The 19,597-nt window shown below is 52.9% G+C and overlaps 1 protein-coding gene and 1 non-coding gene across 2 annotated transcripts; both read right to left on the bottom strand.

The window, feature by feature from the left end:
• Positions 1–1,998: 1,998 nt before the first annotated feature.
• On the bottom strand, positions 1,999–2,070 carry TRNAL-GAG (transfer RNA leucine (anticodon GAG)). Its single transcript has one exon. It is a non-coding gene; the product is annotated as a tRNA-Leu (tRNA).
• A 373-nt stretch (positions 2,071–2,443) lies between these two features.
• Positions 2,444–17,803, bottom strand: TRAFD1 (TRAF-type zinc finger domain containing 1). The gene is made up of 11 exons (XM_060250368.1): positions 17,698–17,803; positions 13,990–14,125; positions 13,836–13,889; positions 12,610–13,015; positions 10,579–10,836; positions 7,937–8,004; positions 6,911–7,135; positions 4,839–4,959; positions 4,095–4,404; positions 3,510–3,573; positions 2,444–3,171 (listed from the first exon to the last, which is right to left on the bottom strand). Exons 1-11 carry the CDS (start codon positions 17,745–17,747, stop codon positions 3,124–3,126), a joined length of 1,740 nt encoding a protein of 579 aa, XP_060106351.1. The 5' UTR covers positions 17,748–17,803; the 3' UTR covers positions 2,444–3,123.
• Between the last annotated feature and the right edge of the window lie 1,794 nt (positions 17,804–19,597).

Here is a 19,597-nt window from a genome sequence, read left to right as displayed (position 1 = left end):
TTGTTCTTCCTGGTGTTTTAACTCCACCCTGCGTAACGGAGCTTCTTTCTCGGGGACCTTGTGCATCCAAATAATCCGACGCCCTCCTTCATCCACGTTGAGGATTCCTCCGGAAGAGCAGACAGAGCCAGCGGAAGGATGTGGCTGAGAACGGGTGAGGAGTCACGGGTTGGGGGCCTGGAATCCCCAAAGCTCTCCCTCGGTCCCTGTTCGCTGACGGGGCTGTCAAGAAGAGGGGACCCCCTCTTGGATCACAACTGCTGTTTCCTTTCACTTGAATATACTCATTCCGAATGTACGGCTGTCCTAAGAACAGCAGCAACTGTGGATGTCGAGGCACTGGGGAGGGGGGGGGGAGGGAAGCATCCCTCTCGACCTGTTTTAAGTGCTCTTGGGCAGGTGGCAGACATCCGGGCTAAAGGGAATCCTTCCGGTGATGGGTTGTGCGTCTGTCTGTCTCTGTCCGTCTTCTGCGGCTCCCAATTCCTGGCCCAGAAGCAAGCGAAACGCCGTTAACCCACACCGAAAACTACTTGAGAGGACAGGCGGGAAGGATGCCTGCTCTCCTGCTCTTTTGGGGATAGGTTCATGCACTAATTTTTATTTGTATTTACTTAAAACAGCAAAGGTGTAAATATTTTGTATAAAAGGGGGGGAAAAGTGAGCTTTTGCTCTTGCGCAGGAGCGACCCTCCTTCCTCTGCTGCTCAAGGGCAAAGGCCAGCTGTGCAGACACACACCTTTTGTGTTGTTAATTTATTCTCTCCATCCTCCCCGTTCTGCCACCAAAGTGTTCCCGTTGAACTGTCGCCCCTTCGAGTGTACCCGACCTCTGACCCGGCTTCCCTCGTGACCCCCTCATAGCACTTTGCTCTTCAAAATAACACTGCAGGATTGGTTGCTACTGGTTTTTAAGATCTTTCTCTGGCTTTTCTTGTATTTAATAAATGCTTACTTTTGGTGGAAGTGTCTTAAAGCATTCAATAACTGCAGTAAAGGGAAGGTCATGTTTAAATGGTGAGCTGAAGGAATGGAACCCCAGCCAAACTTTAGATGATCTGCTTTTTGGAAGTCTTCAAACGTATGTGGGGGGGGGGGGGAGTATCACAACCACCCACCTCAGGCCCTAGCACAGGGGTGGCCAAATTGTGACTCTTGAAGCCCTCAGTGCCCTGTCTACCAGCTTGGAGAAGACATTTTTCTCTTTAAATCATTTCTCCAAGCCAAGCTGTTTAGCCTGGAGAAGAGGTGGCTGAGAGGTGATATGATCACCATCTTCAAGTACTTGAAAGGTCTGTCTTATAGAAGATGGGGTGGAATTGTTTTCTGTGGCCCCGGAAGGTAGGACCAGAACCAATGGGTTGAAATTAAATCAAAAGAGTTTCCAGCTCAACATTAGGAAGAACTTCCTGACGATTAGAGCGATTCCTCAGTGGAACAGGCTTCCTCCTCAGGAGGTGGTGGGCTCTCCTTCCTTGGAGGTTTCCAAACAATAATGATAAAGGTAGGGAGCAGTCACTTTGTGAATTCCAGTTGGACTATTTCCAAGTTTGGACTTATATTTATTCTTGGGGTTTCTGTCACTTTAAGAGGTCTTCGCACCGCTGACCTTTATCATTATTGTATTGTTTAATTTGTGTTGTACACGACTCTTGTTAGATATATTTTTGCAAACTGAAAGACCGTGGCGGCTTTGATCAGTCTACTAATTACACCAAGTGAACATATGAAGCTGCTTTCTACTGAATCAGACCCTCCTGGGTCCATCAAAGTCAGTATTGTCTACTCAGACTGGCAGTGGCTCTCCAGGGTCTCATGCTGAGGTTTTTCACACCTCTACCTTTCACACCTCTACCCTTTTTTGGAGATGCCGGGGATTAAACCTGGGACCTCCTGCTTACCAAGCAGATGCTCTACCACTGAGCCACAGCCCCATTCATGGCTCTCCAGGGTCTCAAGCTGAGGTTTTTCACGCCTACTTGCCTGGACCCTTTTTAGTTGGAGATGCCAGGGATTGAACCTGGGACCATCTGCTTCTCAAGCAGATGCTCTACCACTGAGCCACAGCCCCATTCATGGCTCTCCAGGGTCTCAAGCTGAGGTTTTTCATGCCTACTTGCCTGGACCCTTTTTAGTTGGAGATGCCGGGGATTGAACCTGGGACCTTCTGCTTCCCAAGCAGATGCTCTGCCACTGAGCCACAGCCCCATTCATGGCTCTCCAGGGTCTCAAGCTGAGGTTTTTCACGCCTATTTGCCTGGGCCCTTTTTTGGAGATGCCGGGGATTGAACCTGGGACCTTCTGCTTACCAAACAGATGCTCTACCACTGAGCTACCGTCCCTCCCCCTACTACCGTCCCCTTCAAGCAGCAGCAGTAAAATAAACCAGGCTGTGGAGGGACAGGCCAGTATTAGCGGTTGTTAAAAGAGATGGCAGACAGAAAGCTGGTAAATACAAATTTTTATTACAAGAAATTTAAAATGGACATTCTCTACTACAGAACAGTCAGCACGGGGAGGAGGAGCGCAAGTTGATTTTCTGTCAAAACCTGCCTCAATTCTTAGGAAATTTAACTGGGCACTTCTGGTATTAAAGAAAGAACAAGACCTTTAAAGGCTCACCCGCCATGGATTATGGCTTTTCCCTGCGTTTCTCTCTTCTTGATTGGTCAGAGACTTCGTTAGGAACTCAGCCCAACTGGCCGAGTGCAAGAGGAGAAATTCTCCCCGAAAGAGCGCAAGGCAGCAGTGGACCTTCCAGCCTCTCTTGTGGGGACTCCTCTGCTTTCCGGACCAGCCTCAAGCTATTCGCGTACTACTGACTGAGCTCAAAAGCCTCTTGGGCTCTTAAGAGTTTCTTAAGGGCAAGCGCTACCAAAGCAGGTCACCCGAGACCCTCCGAAGCCATACGATCGCTAAGCAAATAAGCCGAGACAGTCTGCCCGGCCCATGAACACGGTGCACATTGAGGAACACAACACAAACAGGCGTTTCCTGCTGCCACGTTCTCTGCCCTGCAGCTGTGGGAGGGACCCACCCCCCAAAGCAAACCACCTACATTCAGACCAATACTGGTGCAAACATCCTTTGTGCCAAAAGAAACGCAGGCGGTGGCGACACCCTCCTACTCTTCTTTGTCAGGGTAGCCCGAGTCCCTCTGCCACGGTTTTGCCTGCGAGAAAGAACACCGGGAGGTGAGCGGAGGGAGGCCTTTCCCAAGCTTCAGGGGGAGGGGAGAGGAGGCGGGTGGGGCTCCCTGCTGAAAAGGGACTAGGCCAGCATGCGTGCCTTTATATCCCGCTTCTCTTCTTAGCTGGGACCCAAAGCAGCCGAGGTCATCGGAGCGGCTCTCCCTTCCATTCCCTCCCACCCACCCTGTGAGGCAGGCCAGGCTGAGAGCACGCGATGAGGCCAAGGCCACGCCCGAGCCAACTTCGGTGCTGGGAGTGGGGGAGCCTGAGAGCCCTGCCCTGTGGCCCCAGGCAAGTGAGCCCCGCGAGTTGGCCTTACCCTGCTGCTGCTGCTGCTGTAGTGGGCAGGCCCAGGGGGAGTCGTGCCACCTTCGCTTCTCAGCCTGGGGGGGGGGGGGGACAGAGAGAGCACCAGGAGGGCAACCTGAGAATCACTTCTGAGTTACAAGCTTCATGAAAGGGCGATTTGGGGGGGGGGGGGTGGCTGGATGTCCCCCTACCCGTTGGGAGCACAGACGACCTCCTCTTCTGTCTTGGTTGCAACCGTCTCATTCCCTCCCTCTCCCAAGCGTAGCTCTCCTGTTCTTCTTCACTGACTCCGTGGGAGGGAAAACCCACGCCTCCTGGGGTTTTTGCGGACGACCGCAAGCCCAAGCAAACTGGCCGGCCTCAAGGGCAGAGCACGGCGTGGCTTCTGAAAGACCGCCGCCCCCCCCCCCCGAGCCTCGTGTGCTCCTGCTGCTCCTCCGCATGTGGAAAAGGGGGCGGGGGGACCCCAGGACGCCACTTGAAGCTGCCCGAAAGCCCTGCCGGCCTATGGGGCGGCAGGCGCAGTCGATCCCTAATGGAAACCTGAAGTGCTTCCAGCCTAGGGGGGCACCTGCGCTTTCCCGGGGCACTCTACCTGGGTCGTGCTGGAACTGCCACAGGGAAGCTTGGCACGTAACCGCTGGGAGGAAAGTTGCGAGGGGGATGCCTTGCTGGCACAGGTCCGCGAAACTCTGCCATCCTGTCCATTGGGCTCCGGTGCTGCCCTTTCTCTCCTTTGCCCCCGTCTGCCTGGTTCTTGGTCTTCCCTCGCTCCGGCGGGCCGACGGCAGTCTCTCTTCTGTTGTTGGCAGTGGCTGGGTTGCCCCGAGGAGAGGGGCTCTGGCCAACCGGCTGGGGAGGCCTCTGTTGCCTGAACTCCTCGAGGTACCGAGGTGAGACTTCTCCTGGAGCAGTACGGGGGGGGGGGGAAATCCCACCTGAAGCCACGTTTGCAGAACGGAGTGCCGAGTAGAAAGCACAAGCCATCGATAAGGAGGCAGAATGCCTTGGCCCGGGGAGCTGGCCGCACTCATAGCTCTGCACCAGGAAGGGGCGGACGCTGGAAGGATAAGCCCAGCGGCTGCAGGCTTCCTTTCCAAAACGCCAGCTTCGCAAAGCATCAGCGGCAGGGGAGAGAAGCAGAGCCAGAACTTCAGCTCCTGCTCGCCCTTCGCTCTAAAGCGCGCGCGGCCCTTTCCCCCGTCCTGTTGCAGCAAACAGTCTCCACAAATGAGGGGTGTCCCTGCTCTGAGAAAGGAGGCATCGTTTAGTCCCCAGGACCCTCCAGTCCCAGCCAACGAAGCCCGCACTTCTCCCCTTCCCGCTCAGGCAGCGATACCTTGATGACGGCTGCGTCTCTTGGGCAGGTCCGGTGAGTCCGTTCTATCCAAGTCTCCCCTGGCTGGAGGCTCAAGCTGTGATGGGGTCCTTCCTGTGGCTGGACGCAGGTCACATTGGTCCTGCAGGGGGAGTCAGGAGGCCAGGTTTTGGGGGATCTTCTCGGAGAAGCACGAACATATGAAGCTGCCTTCTACTGACTCAGACCCTCGGTCCATCAAAGTCAGTATTGTCTACTCAGACTGGCAGCGGCTCTCTAGGGTCTCCAGCTGAGGTTTTTCACACCTACTTGCCTGGACCTTTTTTGGTTGGAGATGCCGGGGATTGAACCTGGGACCTTTTGCTTACCAAGCAGATACTCTACCGTTGAGCCACCATCCCTCCCATACATATGAACATATGAAGCTGCCTTCTACTGAATCAGACCCTCCTGGGTCCATCAAGTCAGACTTATCTACTCAGACTGGCAGCAGCTCTCCAGGGTCTCAGCTGAGGTTTTCCACACCTATTTGCCTTGACCCTTTTTAGTTGGAGATGCCAGGGATTGAAACTGGGAGCTTCTGCTTACCAAGCAGATGCTCTGCCACTGAGCCACCATCATAAGAACATAAGAGAAGCCATGTTGGATCAGGCCAATGGCCCATCAAGTCCAACACTCCGTGTCACACAGTGGCAAAAAATTTTATATACACACATACACTGTGGCTAATAGCCACTGGTGGACCTGTGCTCCATATTTTTATCTAAACCCTTCTTGAAGGTGGCTATACTTGTGGCCGCCACCACCTCCTGTGGCAGTGAATTCCACATGTTAATCACCCTTTGGGTGAAGAAGTACTTCCTTTTATCCGTTTTAACCTGTCTGCTCAGCAATTTCATCGAATGCCCACAAGTTCTTGTATTGTGAGAAAGGGAGAAAAGTACTTCTTTCTCTACTTTCTCCATCCCATGCATTATCTTGTAAACCTCTATCATGTCACCCCGCAGTCGACGTTTCTCCAAGCTGAAGAGTCCCAAGCGTTTCAACCTTTCTTCATAGGGAAAGTGCTCCAGCCCTTTAATCATTCTAGTTGCCCTTCTCTGGACTTTCTCCATCCCTCCCATACATATGGACATATGAAGCTGCCTTCTACTGAATCAGACCCTCATTCCATCAAAATCTGTATTGTCTACTCAGACTGGCAGCGGCTCCCCAGGGTCTCAAGCTGAGGTTTTTCACGCCTATTTGCCTGGACCCTTTTTAGTTGGAGATGCCACGGATTGAACCTAGGACCTTCTGCTTACCAAGCAGATGCTCTACCACTGAGCCACCATCCCCGGAGTGAGCGGGCCAGCCTCCTTGCCTAAGCCGGTCAGACGCTGCCAGGGACAAACCACGTTCCCTCTAAGCTCATGAGCAAAAATCCTACTTTGCGAGCTACTGGTATTAAAGTTGTGAGCTACTAGCATTAAAGTTGTGAGCTGCTGCATAAATTAGTGTTCTCTGGGGTCATCCTTCCTGAGCTAAGACAAAAAGATGTGAGCTAGCTCACAGTTTTTTAGCCTTGGCTCACACATAAGAACATAAGAGAAGCCATGCTGGATCAGGCCAACGGCCCATCAAGTCCAACACTCTGTGTCACACAGTGGCAAAAAATGTTATATACACACATACACTGTGGCTAATAGCCACATTTTTGTCTCCGCTCAGGAAAAATGGCCCCAGAGCAAACTAATCTCTGCATTTGTGAGCTAAGCCAGTAGCTCGCAAAGCAGAATTGTTGCTCACAAGATCCCACAGCTTACAAGGAGTATTGATGCTGGATGGTTCTCTTGCAAGGGATACGGGCCTTCCTGATCGACCTGAAATGCTCCCCTTAACCAGTGTTCCCTCTAAGCTGAGTTAGCGTGAGCTAGCTCACAGATCTTTAGCCTCCCCGGCTCACACATTTTTGTCTTCGCTCAGGAAGGACGACCCCAGAGCACACTACTCGATGCAGCCACTCACAGCTTTCAGGTCAGGAGCTCACCGAGTAGAATTTTTGCTCACAAGACTCTGCAGCTTAGAGGGAACACTGGTGATGAGTGCCGTACCTGGTGGTGGAAGAGCACCTCTTCTTCCAGCTGGACTCCACAGAACTCGCAGGGAATCATGACGCTCCCTCCCGAGTCGGGCTGCAGGGAGGTTTCCCGGCCACTGGGCTGATTCTTCTGCAGCTGCTCCCACAGGTCTGTGAGACGCTCGTCCGGGTCTTGCCGAGGGAGGGAGGAGCTCCTCTTGCTGAAGGAAGCCAACGCGCTGGCTGGGCTGCACCCCGTCTGCCGCACACAAAATTGGGGAAGGGAGGTGTCAATCAACGCCCATCTCATGAGAGCCCTGGGGCAAGTAAGAAACAGTTCTACCCGACCCGATAACGTGAGAAAAGGTCCCCAGAACCCTTCGGACTCCGCTTCTGCAAGTTCATTTTCAAATGTTTCTCGAAGCCCCATTCCTCCTTTCCAGGTATACCGTGCAATCTGCAGGAAGCACAGATTAAGCGTCTCTTTCCCCACCCAGCCGTGACCTCCAGTTTCTTGGTTCAGTTCCGAATCACTGGATTATAAATATTCCCTGCTCTCCCTTGCTTAGAAGGCTGAAGCCAGAGGACAATCGCATATTTATACGGCACCAACTGTTGATTTAAAAATGGAACGCTTGAGACACTGAAGAGCTTTTAACTCGGCAAACGTGTCGCCACTGCTGTGGCACCACCACCAAGGGGGCCCTACCCAGAGCTCCGCAAGATCTTCCCTCCCTGTGCAAGATGGCACCTGGAGTAGACCTCCTCCTGGGAGGGATTCTCAAAGGCATGCAGGAACAGACCACGTATTTCCCCCCCACATGGATGGAGTCCACGGATCTCCGCCACTAACAACCACACGCTTACCCCACAGCTCAAGGAGCCATACCTTGGTCCTCCCTGGCTGCCTGTCTCCCGCTCCCTTTCGCTGATTAAAACGACACACAGAAGAAAGGGGTCGTCGGGCAGATTATGCCCATCAGTGCAATGCAAGGGGAGCCAACTGCAGCCCCTCCGCTTGGAGAGTGCCAGAGCCCTCGGCAGACATGGCCAGACCTACCTGGTGAAGGATGAGATCTTCCTCGGGGTACAGCTCTTCACAGAACTCACAGGGCAGCAGAGTCTCAACTGCAAGGTGAAAGGAAGTGGGATTATCCATTCACGTGTACCCCAACGCAGCACCCCTTGAGCAGGCCTGCCTTCTGAAGCAGTCAGAGAATCTTCGAGACCAACAAGATTTCAAGGGGGGGGGGGTGGAAGCTCTCCAAAGGTCATGCCCTGGAACTCTCGTGCATCTTTAAGGGGCTCCAGGACTCGAATCAAGCTCTTCAACTGCAGACTGGCACAGCTTGTGCACGCTCCGAGCCTAACGCTCCGTGAGGCGGGTCACCCCTCGTCCCATTGTGCAGTTGAGGAAACAAGGCCAGCTGATGGTCACTGGGGTGCATTCTTGCTCCAGCAAATGGGTCTGGTCCCACTACATTCCCCTAATTGGATCCCCTTAGAATCACAGAATCCTAGAGTTGGAAGGGACCTCCAGGGGCATCTAGTCCAACCCCCTGCACAGTGCAGGAATCCCACAAACACCTCCCCCTAAATTCACAGGATCCCATTGCTGTCAGATGGCCATCTAGCCTCTGTCTAAAAACCTCCAAGGAAGGAGAGCCCACCACCTCCCAAGGAGGAAGCCTGTTCCACTGAGGAACTGCTCTAACGGTCAGGTAGTTCATAGAATCACAAGAGTCGGAAGGGATCTCCGAGGTCATCTAGTCCAACCTCCTGCACAATGCAGGAAACTCACAAACACCTCCCCCTAAATTCACAGGATCTTCATTGCTGTCAGAGGGCCATCTAGCCTCTGTTGAAAAACCTCCAAGGAAGGAGAGCCCACCACCTCCCGAGGAACCCTGTTCCACTGAGGAACCCCTCTAACGGTCAGGCAGTTCATAGAATCAGAGTTGGCAGGGACCTCCAGGGGCATCTAGTCCAACCCCCTGCACAATGCAGGAAACTCACAAACACCTCCCCCTAAATTCACAAGATCTTCATTGCTGTCACATGACCATCTAGCCTCTGTTTAAAAACCTCCAAGGAAGGAGAGCCCACCACCTCCCAAGGAGGAAGCCTGTTGCACTGAGGAACCCCTCTAACAGTCAGGAAGTTCATAGAATCACAGAGTTGGAAGGGACCTCCAGGGTCATCTAGTCCAACCCCCTGCACAATGCAGAAAACTCACAAACACCTCCCCCTAAATTCACAAGATCTTCATTGCTGTCAGATGGCCATCTAGCCTCTGTTGAAAAACCTCCAAGGAAGCAGAGCCCACCACCTCCCGAGGAACCCTGTTCCACTGAGGAATCGCTCTAACGGTCAGGAAGTTCTTCCTGATGTTGAGTCGGAAACTCTTTGATTTAATTTATCAATTGGCACAGACAGATTTGCCCTGTACCTTAAAAACTGTGACCTGCAGGCGGCAGGGAGGCCAAAGGAAGCCCCCCTGACTGGACCGAAGGCAGCAGATGCTCCAGGATGGGGCAAAAGCACCTCCTGAAAAGACGGCAGCAGCTCTATGCAAATCCAGCTGGAGTGAGGCAAAGCACAGGAGGGTTAAGAGCGCAAAAAGGCTCTGAGAAGGGAGGGGTAGTGTTGGGCTTGAGCCCTGGGGATGAAAAGGGCAAAGTCGGGGGGGGGAGGGTGTCAGCAACGCAAGGTGGCTGAGCAAAGTCGAGGAGGTTCAAAGCAGGAAGAGAGACCTAAAGGAGGAGCTGGGGATGGGGGCAAGATGAGGCTACCGAGCTGGGACAGGTCTAGTAGAACAACCCAATGGGGAGAGAGGCCCAGCAAGGGCACCTCATGTGGCAGGTCAACCCCGAGACCCACTAAAGTGCCCCTGCTAGAAGGGAAATCAAGCCCCCCCCCCACTCCTTTCAGCTCCCTGGGTCTAAAGCCCCACAAGCCTCCAGGGATCCTCTATCCCCTTCCTACCAATGGGTCTCATTCACATACAGCCTATTTCTGGAACTGGTTCCAGTTTTTCTTTCCAGCCGATTCAACCTGAAGAAGAAGACGACTGCAGATTTATTCCCCGCCCTTCTCCCTGAATCAGAGACTCAGAGCGGCTTACAATCTCCTATGTCTTCTCCCCCCACAACAGACACCCTGTGAGGTGGGTGGGGCTGGAGAGGGCTCTCACAGCAGCTGCCCTTTCAGGGACAACCTCTGCCAGAGCTATGGCTGACCCAAGGCCATTCCAGCAGGTGCAAGTGGAGGAGTGGAGAAGGAGAAGACAGCAGATTTATACCCCGCCCTTCTCCCTGAATCAGAGACTCAGAGCAGCCTACAATCTTCTTTATCTTCCTCCCCCACAACAGACACCCTGTGAGGTGGGTGGGGCTGAGAGAGCTCTCACCGCAGCTGACCTTTCAAGGACAACTCCTGCAAGAGCTCTGGCTGACCCAAGGCCATTCCAGCAGCTGCAAGTGGAGGAGCGGGGAATCAAACCCGGTTCTCCCAGATAAGAGTCCGTGCACTTAATCACGACACTAAACTGGCTCTGTAACTGTAACTTGCTACCTCCCCGACCCAAGTTACAGTGTTTGCAAGCTGCTTATCTTTCGTTCGGCTATGCTCCCCAAATGCTAGCCAAGCATTCCACAACCAACGGCAGTGACGCATTTTCAGTGTGCTGCTCGACGAGCTTACCTTTTGACTTGTTGGACAGGTCCACGGATCCCAGCAAGTCCCGAGAGAAGATCCCAAAGTCATTCGCCTCAAGGGAATTGCCCATGGTGCTCGTCCTTGCGGGGAAGATGTTCTTCCAGACCTCCCTCTGGAGCTCGGCTGCGCTGCGGCCGTGGGGGGAACCGTCCCGCTGCAAGCTCAGGGCCAAGAGGTAATCCAGGTGGCAGTCAGGGTCTCTGGCTCCAAAGGCCAAGGTGTTGGTTGTCTTCTCCAGGCGATCTTCATGAGGAAGGAACACAAGCGGCTATTAAGACTTACGCAGAAGCGCTTTGAGCCGAACCATCGGGACGGTCTTGAAAGTACCTGATGCGTCAGCCTTCCAGGTGTGTTTTTGGCTTAACAATTAGGCCAAGGAGGCACTGCCCTAGGGGCCCCCCGGGGCTGGCTTTTCCCCCACGGCCTCCCCCCTGCTTGCAGCACTCTGAGCCTGCACGTGTAGCCAGCGACTGAGCTGCTTTTTGCCCAACTTGCCTGGTGCAGCTGCTGGTGACGGCGGAGCCAAGTTCGCCTCTCTCGGCCTCCCCACAGTGTTGTCAAAGGGGCTTTGGAGAAGGGGCCTGCACGCTGCGGCCGGGGGAGTGGAGCAGATGCTCTGACTCGGAGGTAATTTGCAAAGGCTTTTGGCTGCCTAGGGGCCTCCACAGGGTTAATCCGGCACTGGGTTTTTGGTTCGCTGCGAGAAATTGGTTCTGACCTCTATAACGGGCAACTCTCTCCCTTCAAGATCAGCCAGGCCCTCTTGCCTGCTTTCGCTCTCCTCTTTGAAAGAGGTCAGGGCGGTTTCAGGCCTATCAAGAGCATCCCCATCATTCCAGAACAGGCAGCCAGAGAGCAACATTCAAAGAAATGCACAAGGTGGAGTTACGGAGGAGAGCCGAGCAGGGCTTACTGGAGCCCTCAGATGTTCTCGTGGATGTTTGCTTTCGTTACGGCACACAAGGAAATACAGGCCGCTTGGATCCTATTAGAAAACTGGCAGAACAGACCGAACGCATGCATTCTCGAAGCTCAGCAAATCCAGATGGGAGCCACCTTTCCACGGAAGGGAGGCAGGGGACTTACGGATAAAACAAAACACATGTTTTTATCATCACCAGCCAGCGTTGCATTTGTGAGGGTAAAAAAAGTCGCACAAGTGCAAATTTGTGGATGTGATGAACTTGTGCAAAGACTTTCCTAGGAGCTTCAGGAGAGACCTGGCCTCCGGCTGCTGTAGCCTTCATGGCGGACCTGACTCCTGAATTCACAACTGCCCAGGAGCCTCTGACGGTCAGTCCACACCCAAGACTCCCCATCAGCCGCAAGGCCAGGCTCTCCTTCCCTCCCTCCTTCTCTGCCACAGTCTCTCTCCTCTCCACTACCTCGACAGCAGCTGCCACTAAACGGGGTTTATGAGCACAAAAAGAGGGGGCGCCCCATCTGCAGGCTAAGCCCCATCCCCTAAACTAGTGACCTTCGACCTCTGGGTCGAACTCTTCCAGATGGCCCACTGGGGAGTGTGGCACTGTTCCCCGGCACTGAAACTGACCTGTTGGGGAAGGGAGGGAGGGAGGAGGCTGGTGAGCAGGCAAACTAGGCGTTTGCCTAAGGAGGGGGGGGGGGGGAGAGGCCGAATTCTGCGCCTCTGCCCTGCCGGCGCCCTAGGTAACTGCCTAGAATGCCTAGTGGATGAGCAGGCCCTGGGAAAGGGACATTCTAGCCAAAAGCCTTTTCTGCCTGGGAGTGGCCCACTCAGACACAGCAAACAGCAGCAGACCACTTTCAGATCTTGTGAGAACAAGGGAATTGAGCAGAAAAGGCGGCTCGTGTGCTTGCCCAGCAACCCAAAGGCCAGCGTTCACACACGGCGGGAGGGTTACAACTAGAAATCTGGTGCAGCTGAGAGCAGCGGCACAGAAGAGGTTCAGTGCTGCCCACTGAACTAAAGCACTTTGAATCCTCAAAAGGGGTTTTTTTACAAAAGGTCAAGCAGTTCTCTTCGGAGGCCATCACCTTGACTTCCAGCCGGCTGCGACAGGTCTACGTTCCTTCGGGGAGGATTCCTGGGAGGCTGTTGGTCTGAAAGGCGATTGTAAAGTCTGCTCTCCGGAAGCCGGTTCATCCTTGGGGGGCCCCCCAGCGGGCTGTCGGAATGAAGGACGTTTCTGATCGTCGGGATGTTTCGCAAAGACGCCTCGGAATTCAAGCAGGGCTTGGGTGGGCCGATCTGGCTTTCTTCGGCCCTCTTCCCACAGTCCTCGGGATGCTCCTTCAGGTCCTTCAGCATCACGTTGCGGCTGCATCTGCTGCACTGCTCAGTCCGGGTGCCGCAGTAGTCCAAGTGCTCCTGCAGCTTGTGGAATGCGAGCTCCAAGTCACAGTGCTGGCAGGTGGCAAGCCGCAAAGGGCAGGCCGAGGCCTAGGAAAAGAAAGCCCAGCGGGTCAACAGCTGCAGCGCGTTGCACCAGGATGCAGGCAAATGAAGGCACTTGGGAAGGTCGTAAAGGGAGATTTTTGAAGGACTGCTGCGGCACAGAGGGCGAGGCACACGCTGCACCAGGCTAACTGCCTGCAGAAAGGGCTGCTTTCACACAAACAGCACACGAAAGGAGCTCACCAAGCACTTTGAGAAAAAGGGCCCTTTTGAGCAGCTACTGTACCCCTTGGCAGCACTGCCCCAGCGCACTCACACGACCTCCCTGCCACCTCAGCTGCTCATCTGAACCCACTCAGATATTCTCCTAAGTTGTCTCTATGTACAAACTGGGGGGTCAAAAAACCAAACCGGCATATGGGACCCTTTGTTAAGGCTCCCGCATCTAAAAACAACAGATTCCAGCAAGGCAGCTATGCTAGCAGAAAGACTAACGTAATAGTTTACTTCAGTATCAGCTTTCAAGAGTCACACCAGATCTGAAGAAACAAGACACAGTCTCATATTGAAATAAACAAGGTTCCAGGTGCCCCTCGACGACTTCTGTTCATTTGGTTACCACAAGCTAACATGGCTAGGCCTCTGCAAATACATTCCTAGCCCACCCTGCGTTTGGAGATGTGCACCAAGCCACCAGCACCAGCCATTCCGTCTGAAACACTCAGCTCTCCTCTAGCTAGCAAAAACCAGGAAGGGGGGGGCTACAACAGCCGGGTCACTGGCCATTCCGCTGGGACTCCGCTCACTTCTGCAGAACAACTGCACGCCTTAAGCCACCACACCTCCCAAGATTCAGCTAACTAACCTCATGCTCCGGTAAGTCACCTCTTTCCATCTTCCTGCTGCATTTGCAGGTAACCTGCAATGAGAAAACAAAACAGATAAAATGTCAGGGCAAAAGCCACCTACCCGAGGAGGAAACAAACCATGGAGGAGAACGGGTGATGCTCCTCGGTCACCTGGGTGTGCTCCAGTTCCATGTGGTTCTTCATCTCTGACTTAGGGACAGACTCCTGGCAGAAATGGCAAACCCCAATGTTCCTGCTGCAGTGGATCTCGTGGATGGTGAAGTTCGCCACGGGAATGTCCTTTTTGCTGGTAAGAGACAGAGGGCACTTAGAGAAGGCACCGAGGAAGCAGCAACGGAAGGGCTTTGGGGCAGTGGCTTGGAATCAAAACTTCTGGGCCCTGAAGGTGCCTTCTTGAGAGTGAGCCCACTGAATAACACAGGGGTGGCCAAACTTGCTTAACGTAAGAGCCACTTAGAATAAACATCAGATGTTTGAGAGCCGCAAGACTTGAACGTCGGATGCTTGAGAGCCACAAGGAAGGCAAGCAAATAGATGGGGGGAGGGAGGGAGAGGTGGAAAGAAAGCAACTTTAAATGCATTCTCTGAGCCATGGCTGGCTTGGAGAAGTAATTTAAAGAGACAAATGCCTTCTCCATGCTGGCTGATGAGGTGGTGGAAGCTTCAAGAGTCACACAATGTATGTGAAAGAGCCACATATGGCTCCTGAGCCACGGTTTGGCCACCCCTGGAATAACGCAAGACTTACTTCCCAGTTGACCTGCTTAAGATGGCTCTCCTAATAATATTACTATTTTTAAAAAATTAGTGCACAAGGCTTGCTTTTAGCTAATGCTTGTGAGTCCAAGTGTAATCTTTGACATAACCTTCCTCCCTGAATGGTTAATGGCTCATGGTAGGAATCCATGTTTTGTGCCCCCTTCCCTTTTGTCATCTAACAGACTTTCCCCTCCCTGCAGAAATAAGATATTTCGTGAATGCTGAACTTAATAGCATTATGGCCCCTATTTCCAGTTTGTTGTCTCCAGGGCTTTTTTTGGAGCAGGAACTCCTTTGGATATTAGGCCACAAACCCCTGATTCAGCCAATCCTCCAGCAGCTTCAAGTAAGCCCTCTACGAAGAGCCCTGGAAGCTCCAGGAGGACTGGTTACACCAGGGGTGTGTGGCCAAGATGCAGAGGAGTTCCTGATTAAAAAAAGAAAAGCCCTGGTTGTCTGTAACGGGCATCCGATCGTGAGCCTAGTCAGAAACAAGCCCAAAGCTGCTACACCCCTAGATGGCTCTGCGATCAGCCACTCCAGGGCAGTCATTTACAGTGTCTGGAAACCTTCACACATTTGCCCAGTCAAAGTAGAACTGCAGTGACCCAGTATCACAATATTCACACTATCGGTTTGGTGTACTGGCTGGTGTAGTGACAGCCAGTTTGGTGTAGTGGTTAAGTATGTGGACTCTTTATCTGGGAGAACCGGGTTTGATTCCCCACTCCTCCACTTGCAGCTGCTGGAATGGCCTTGGGTCAGCCAGAGCTCTCTTATCTGGGAGAACCGGGTTGGATTCCCCACTCCTCCACTTGCAGCTGCTGGAATGGCCTTGGGTCAGCCAGAGCTCTCTTATCTGGGAGAACCGGGTTGGATTCCCCACTCCTCCACTTGCAGCTGCTGGAATGGCCTTGGGTCAGCCAGAGCTCTCTTATCTGGGAGAACCGGGTTGGATTCCCCACTCCTCCACTTGCAGCTGCTGGAATGGCCTTGGGTCAGCCAGAGCTCTCTTATCTGGGAGAACCGGGTTGGATTCCCCACTCCTCCACTTGCAGCTGCTGGAATGGCCTTGGGTCAGCCAGAGCTCTCTTATCTGGGAGAACCGGGTTGGATTCCCCACTCCTCCACTTGCACCTGCTGGAATGGCCTTGGGTCAGCCAGAGCTCTCTTATCAGGGAGAACCGGGTTTGATTCCCAACTCCTCCACTTGCAGCTGCTAGAATGGCCTTCGGTCAGCCAGAGCTCTCTTATCTGGGAGAACCAGGTTGGATTCCCCACTCCTCCACTTGCAGCTGCTGGAATGGCCTTGGGTCAGCCATAGCTCTCTTATCAGGGAGAACCGGGTTTGATTCCCAACTCCTCCACTTGCAGCTGCTGGAATGGCCTTGGGTCAGCCAGAGCTCTCTTATCTGGGAGAACCGGGTTTGATTCCCCACTCCTCCACTTGCACCTGCTGGAATGGCCTTGGGTCAGCCAGAGCTCTCATAGAGGTTGTTCTTGAAAGGACAGCTGCTGGGAGAGCCCTCTCAGCCCCACCCATCTCGCAGGGTGTCTGTTGTGGGGGAGGAAGGGAAAGGAGACTGTAGGCCTCTCTGAGACTCTGTCCTTGAAAGGGCAGCTGCTGGGAGAGCCCTCTCAGCCCCACCCACCTCGCAGGGTGTCTGTGGTGGGTGAGGAAGGGAAAGGAGACTGTAGGCCTTTCTGAGACTCTGTCCTTGAAAGGGCAGCTGCTGGGAGAGCCCTCTCAGTCCCACCCACCTCGCAGGGTGTCTGTTGTGGGGGAGGAAGGGAAAGGAGACTGTAGGCCTCTCTGAGTGGAGGGCGGGACATAAATCCAGTATCATCATCTTCTGTCTTGTTTTCTTCTCCACCTTGAGAAATGCCTCATGCTTTTGATCTGACCTTTCTACAGAGTTTGCAACCAGGATGGAGCCTCCCACTGATACTTCCCATCCCACCAGGTCTGCAGTAGCTGTTCAGCACTAAGCGGTCTGGTCCTGGTCCCCCCGCCATGGGTCTGCAGCTCCCTTGGCCCTCCTTTACTGCCCCTGCCTTCTGTCAAGCATACATATTTCTAAATACAGTGATGGGTTCTTAGACAGAAAGCAGGCTGCTAGTATCCACCGCCTCCCTTCCTATTTTCAGCGGTTGGGCAAACAGTAAATCCATCTAGCCCAAGGATGTTAACGCTGCAGCCTGGCTGTGAGGTGCCTCTCCTCCACATTCACACAGACAGTTCTTATCAGGTCTGGAAGAAGTGTGAGAAAGGGAGATGTTTTTAATAACCTAAATTCCTTAGTAGTAAAATAGATACTATGTACTAACCTTTGAACCCATGACTCAAACAGCATCTGTATGCTATCCTTTGAAGTAATCCTATATAGTAACAGTGCAATCATGTATACGTCATTACTTCTAAGGATTCTGTCCTTGGTAAAACTTCAGAGTTTCTACAATAAAGCAACTTTGGATTTAACAACAAAAGACTGATTATTGAGAAATATCGATGCTTGACACTTTCCTTCTCAGCTTCTAGCCCACTCCCACCAATCCTGTCCCAAGAATTTAGAACACCATCGCTTTATACCCCGCCCTCCTCTCTGAATCAGACTCAGAGCGGCTCACAATCTCCTTTATCTCCTTCCCTCAAACAGACACCCTGTGAGGTGAGTGGGACTGAGAGAGCTCTCACAGCAACTGTCCTTTTAAGGACAACTTCTCCGAGAGCTCTGGCTGACCCAAGACCATTCCGGCAGCTGCGAGTGGGGGAGTGGGGAATCAAACCTGGTTCTCCCACATAAGAGTCCACACACTTCACTACTACCCCAAACTAATAGAAATAAAGTGCACAACTGTATCATCCAGAAACCATTGCCCCCACCCACCCCCCCTCATGGAAAAATTGTCTTCCACAAAACCAGTCCCTGGTGCCCAAAAGGTTGGGGTCCGCTGATCTAAGAAGCTGCAATCTTTCTGAACATCACATCTCAGAAACACAAAAGATAACCCATTCTGACTGCAAACCCTAATCCAGAGGAGAGCAGGCAGAGCTGGAACAAACGCCCCTCCTTCAGCCTGGCCCTTCAGTCTTCTTACCAGTTGCTGCACAGCTGGGTTTCACTTTCCTCTTCTGCCACTGCAGCCATCGTGCTCACTTCTTCCAGGAACTGGGAGGAGACGGGGAGGAAAAAAAGGTCACTTTCTGTTTTCCTTTCCCCGGCATGCTGATTTATATTCCCCGCCTACTCACATTCCCTGCTCCTAACCTCAGGACCAGCCCTGTTTCCCTGCCGCTGGCATCATTCCAAAGAAATCTATTTGGTGGTGGGAGGCGCTGTCAAATTCCCTCCAGGCAATCCTTGGCCTTGAGCAGTTTCCCATCCAGAGACTAACCAGGGCTGACCCTCCTGAGCTCCTGAGATCTGAAGAGAGGAGGCCAGCCTGCGCCACCCAGGGCAAGGCAGGAAATCTACGTGATCTGATTGAACTCAACAGGCTGAGGCAGAAGAAGGGGAACTGATGCATTTGAGAGACCCACCGCAGCTCGCAAGCGTATGACTCACATGCCCGTATTCTAAACACAGCATTGTTGTTCTCTGGCTTCATGCAGCTTTATACAGAGGCCCACACACGGCATTGTTAAAGAGCTTCTAGAAATGGAGCCGCCCGGACCCTGAAGCAGGGGTGGCCGACGTTCGCTCTCCAGATGTTTTTTGCCTACAACTCCCATCAGCCCCAGCCAGCATGGCCAATTGTAGGCAAGAAACTGTAGGGAGTTGTAGGCAGAAAACATCTGGAGAGCTCCCGTTGGCCGCCCCTGCTCTGAAGCATTCTTCCCCCCCTTCCCTCCAGTTCATGGCCTTCCTACCTTTGCATTTATGCTGTGTGGGTTCCAGATCAGTTCTCTCTTAGCCGCACAATGGAAAACAACAGCCTATCTTAACAGTGACACGCGCTTTTCAAAACCCTTAAGCAACTTATCTAAAATCACTTTAAAAAAAATTCACAGAAATGATTGCAAAAATAATCTGATCTCCAATTTGCCTAAGCCAAGGGTGGCCAAACTGTGGCTCTTGAAGCCCCCACTGCCCCGTCAGCCAGCTTGGAGAAGAAGGCATTGCTCTCTTTAAATCACTCCGCCAAGCCAAGCCAGCCAGCGGGCTTGAAGAATGCATTTAAAGTTAAAGTTGCTTTCTTTCCACCTCTCTCTCCCCATCTATTTGCCAGCCTGCCTTCTAGTGGCTCTCGAATGTCTGACGTTCGTGTCTTGCAGTTCTCAAACCTCTGATGCTTATTCTATGTGGTTCTTACATTAAGCAAGTTTGGCCACCCCTGGCCTAAATGAATTACCAACAAGTTATAACTGTGGGGCTCTTTCATAAGCATTAAGGGAACTGACTGGGAATGCAATAATGTATTGAAGAAGGCCTCCAGGTTCTGCAGAATGGGTTGTGTTATTAACAAGCCTTCAAGCCATAAGAACATAAGAGAAGCCATGTTGGATCAGGCCAGTGGCCCATCCGGTCCAACACTCTGTGTCACATAAGAGAAGCCATGTTGGATCAGGCCAGTGGCCCATCCAGTCCAACACTCTGTGTCACACAGTGGCCAATATACACACACACACACACTGTGGCTAATAGCTCCATATTTTTATCTAACCCCCTCTTGAAGCTGGCTCTGCTTGTAGCTGCCACTAGGAACCCGAGGCAGAGAGACAACCCAGATGATGCTTTCTCTTTATCTCTTGCAAGAGTGACCCTGGGCAATCCCACTTTTCACTCTGGCTCCCCTTGCAGGGTGGTTGTGCAGATAAAACGGGGAAATGGGGAGTTGTTGGGGGCACCACTCTAGGCCCCCCCCCTGAAAAAAGGGCAGGATCAAAAGGCACTGAACAGACAGGCAGGCATTTCAAAAAGCCCGCAGCCATTCCTCTTCCTGCCCCAGCCCAAGAGGCAGCCAATCGTCCTGCACCGTGCAGAACTGGGGAGGGAAG

The sequence above is a fragment of the Heteronotia binoei genome, chromosome 11 (genome assembly GCF_032191835.1).
Source record: "Heteronotia binoei isolate CCM8104 ecotype False Entrance Well chromosome 11, APGP_CSIRO_Hbin_v1, whole genome shotgun sequence".
NCBI lineage: Eukaryota > Metazoa > Chordata > Lepidosauria > Squamata > Gekkonidae > Heteronotia > Heteronotia binoei.
The sequence above is the reverse complement of the archived record's forward strand: the minus strand, read 5'-3'. Positions and strand labels throughout refer to the sequence as shown.

Coding starts and splice junctions, on each gene's coding strand:
- TRAFD1 (XM_060250368.1), bottom strand. CDS start 17,747: ATGGCTGCAGTGGCAGAAGAGGAAAGTGAAACCCAGCTGTGCAGCAAC. Junction 14,126..17,697: donor ACCCAGCTGTGCAGCAACTG/GTAAGAAGACTG, acceptor GTCTCTTACCAG/CAAAAAGGACATTCCCGTGG. Junction 3,574..4,094: donor GCAGTTCCAGCACGACCCAG/GTAGAGTGCCCC, acceptor CCCCCCCCCCAG/GCTGAGAAGCGAAGGTGGCA.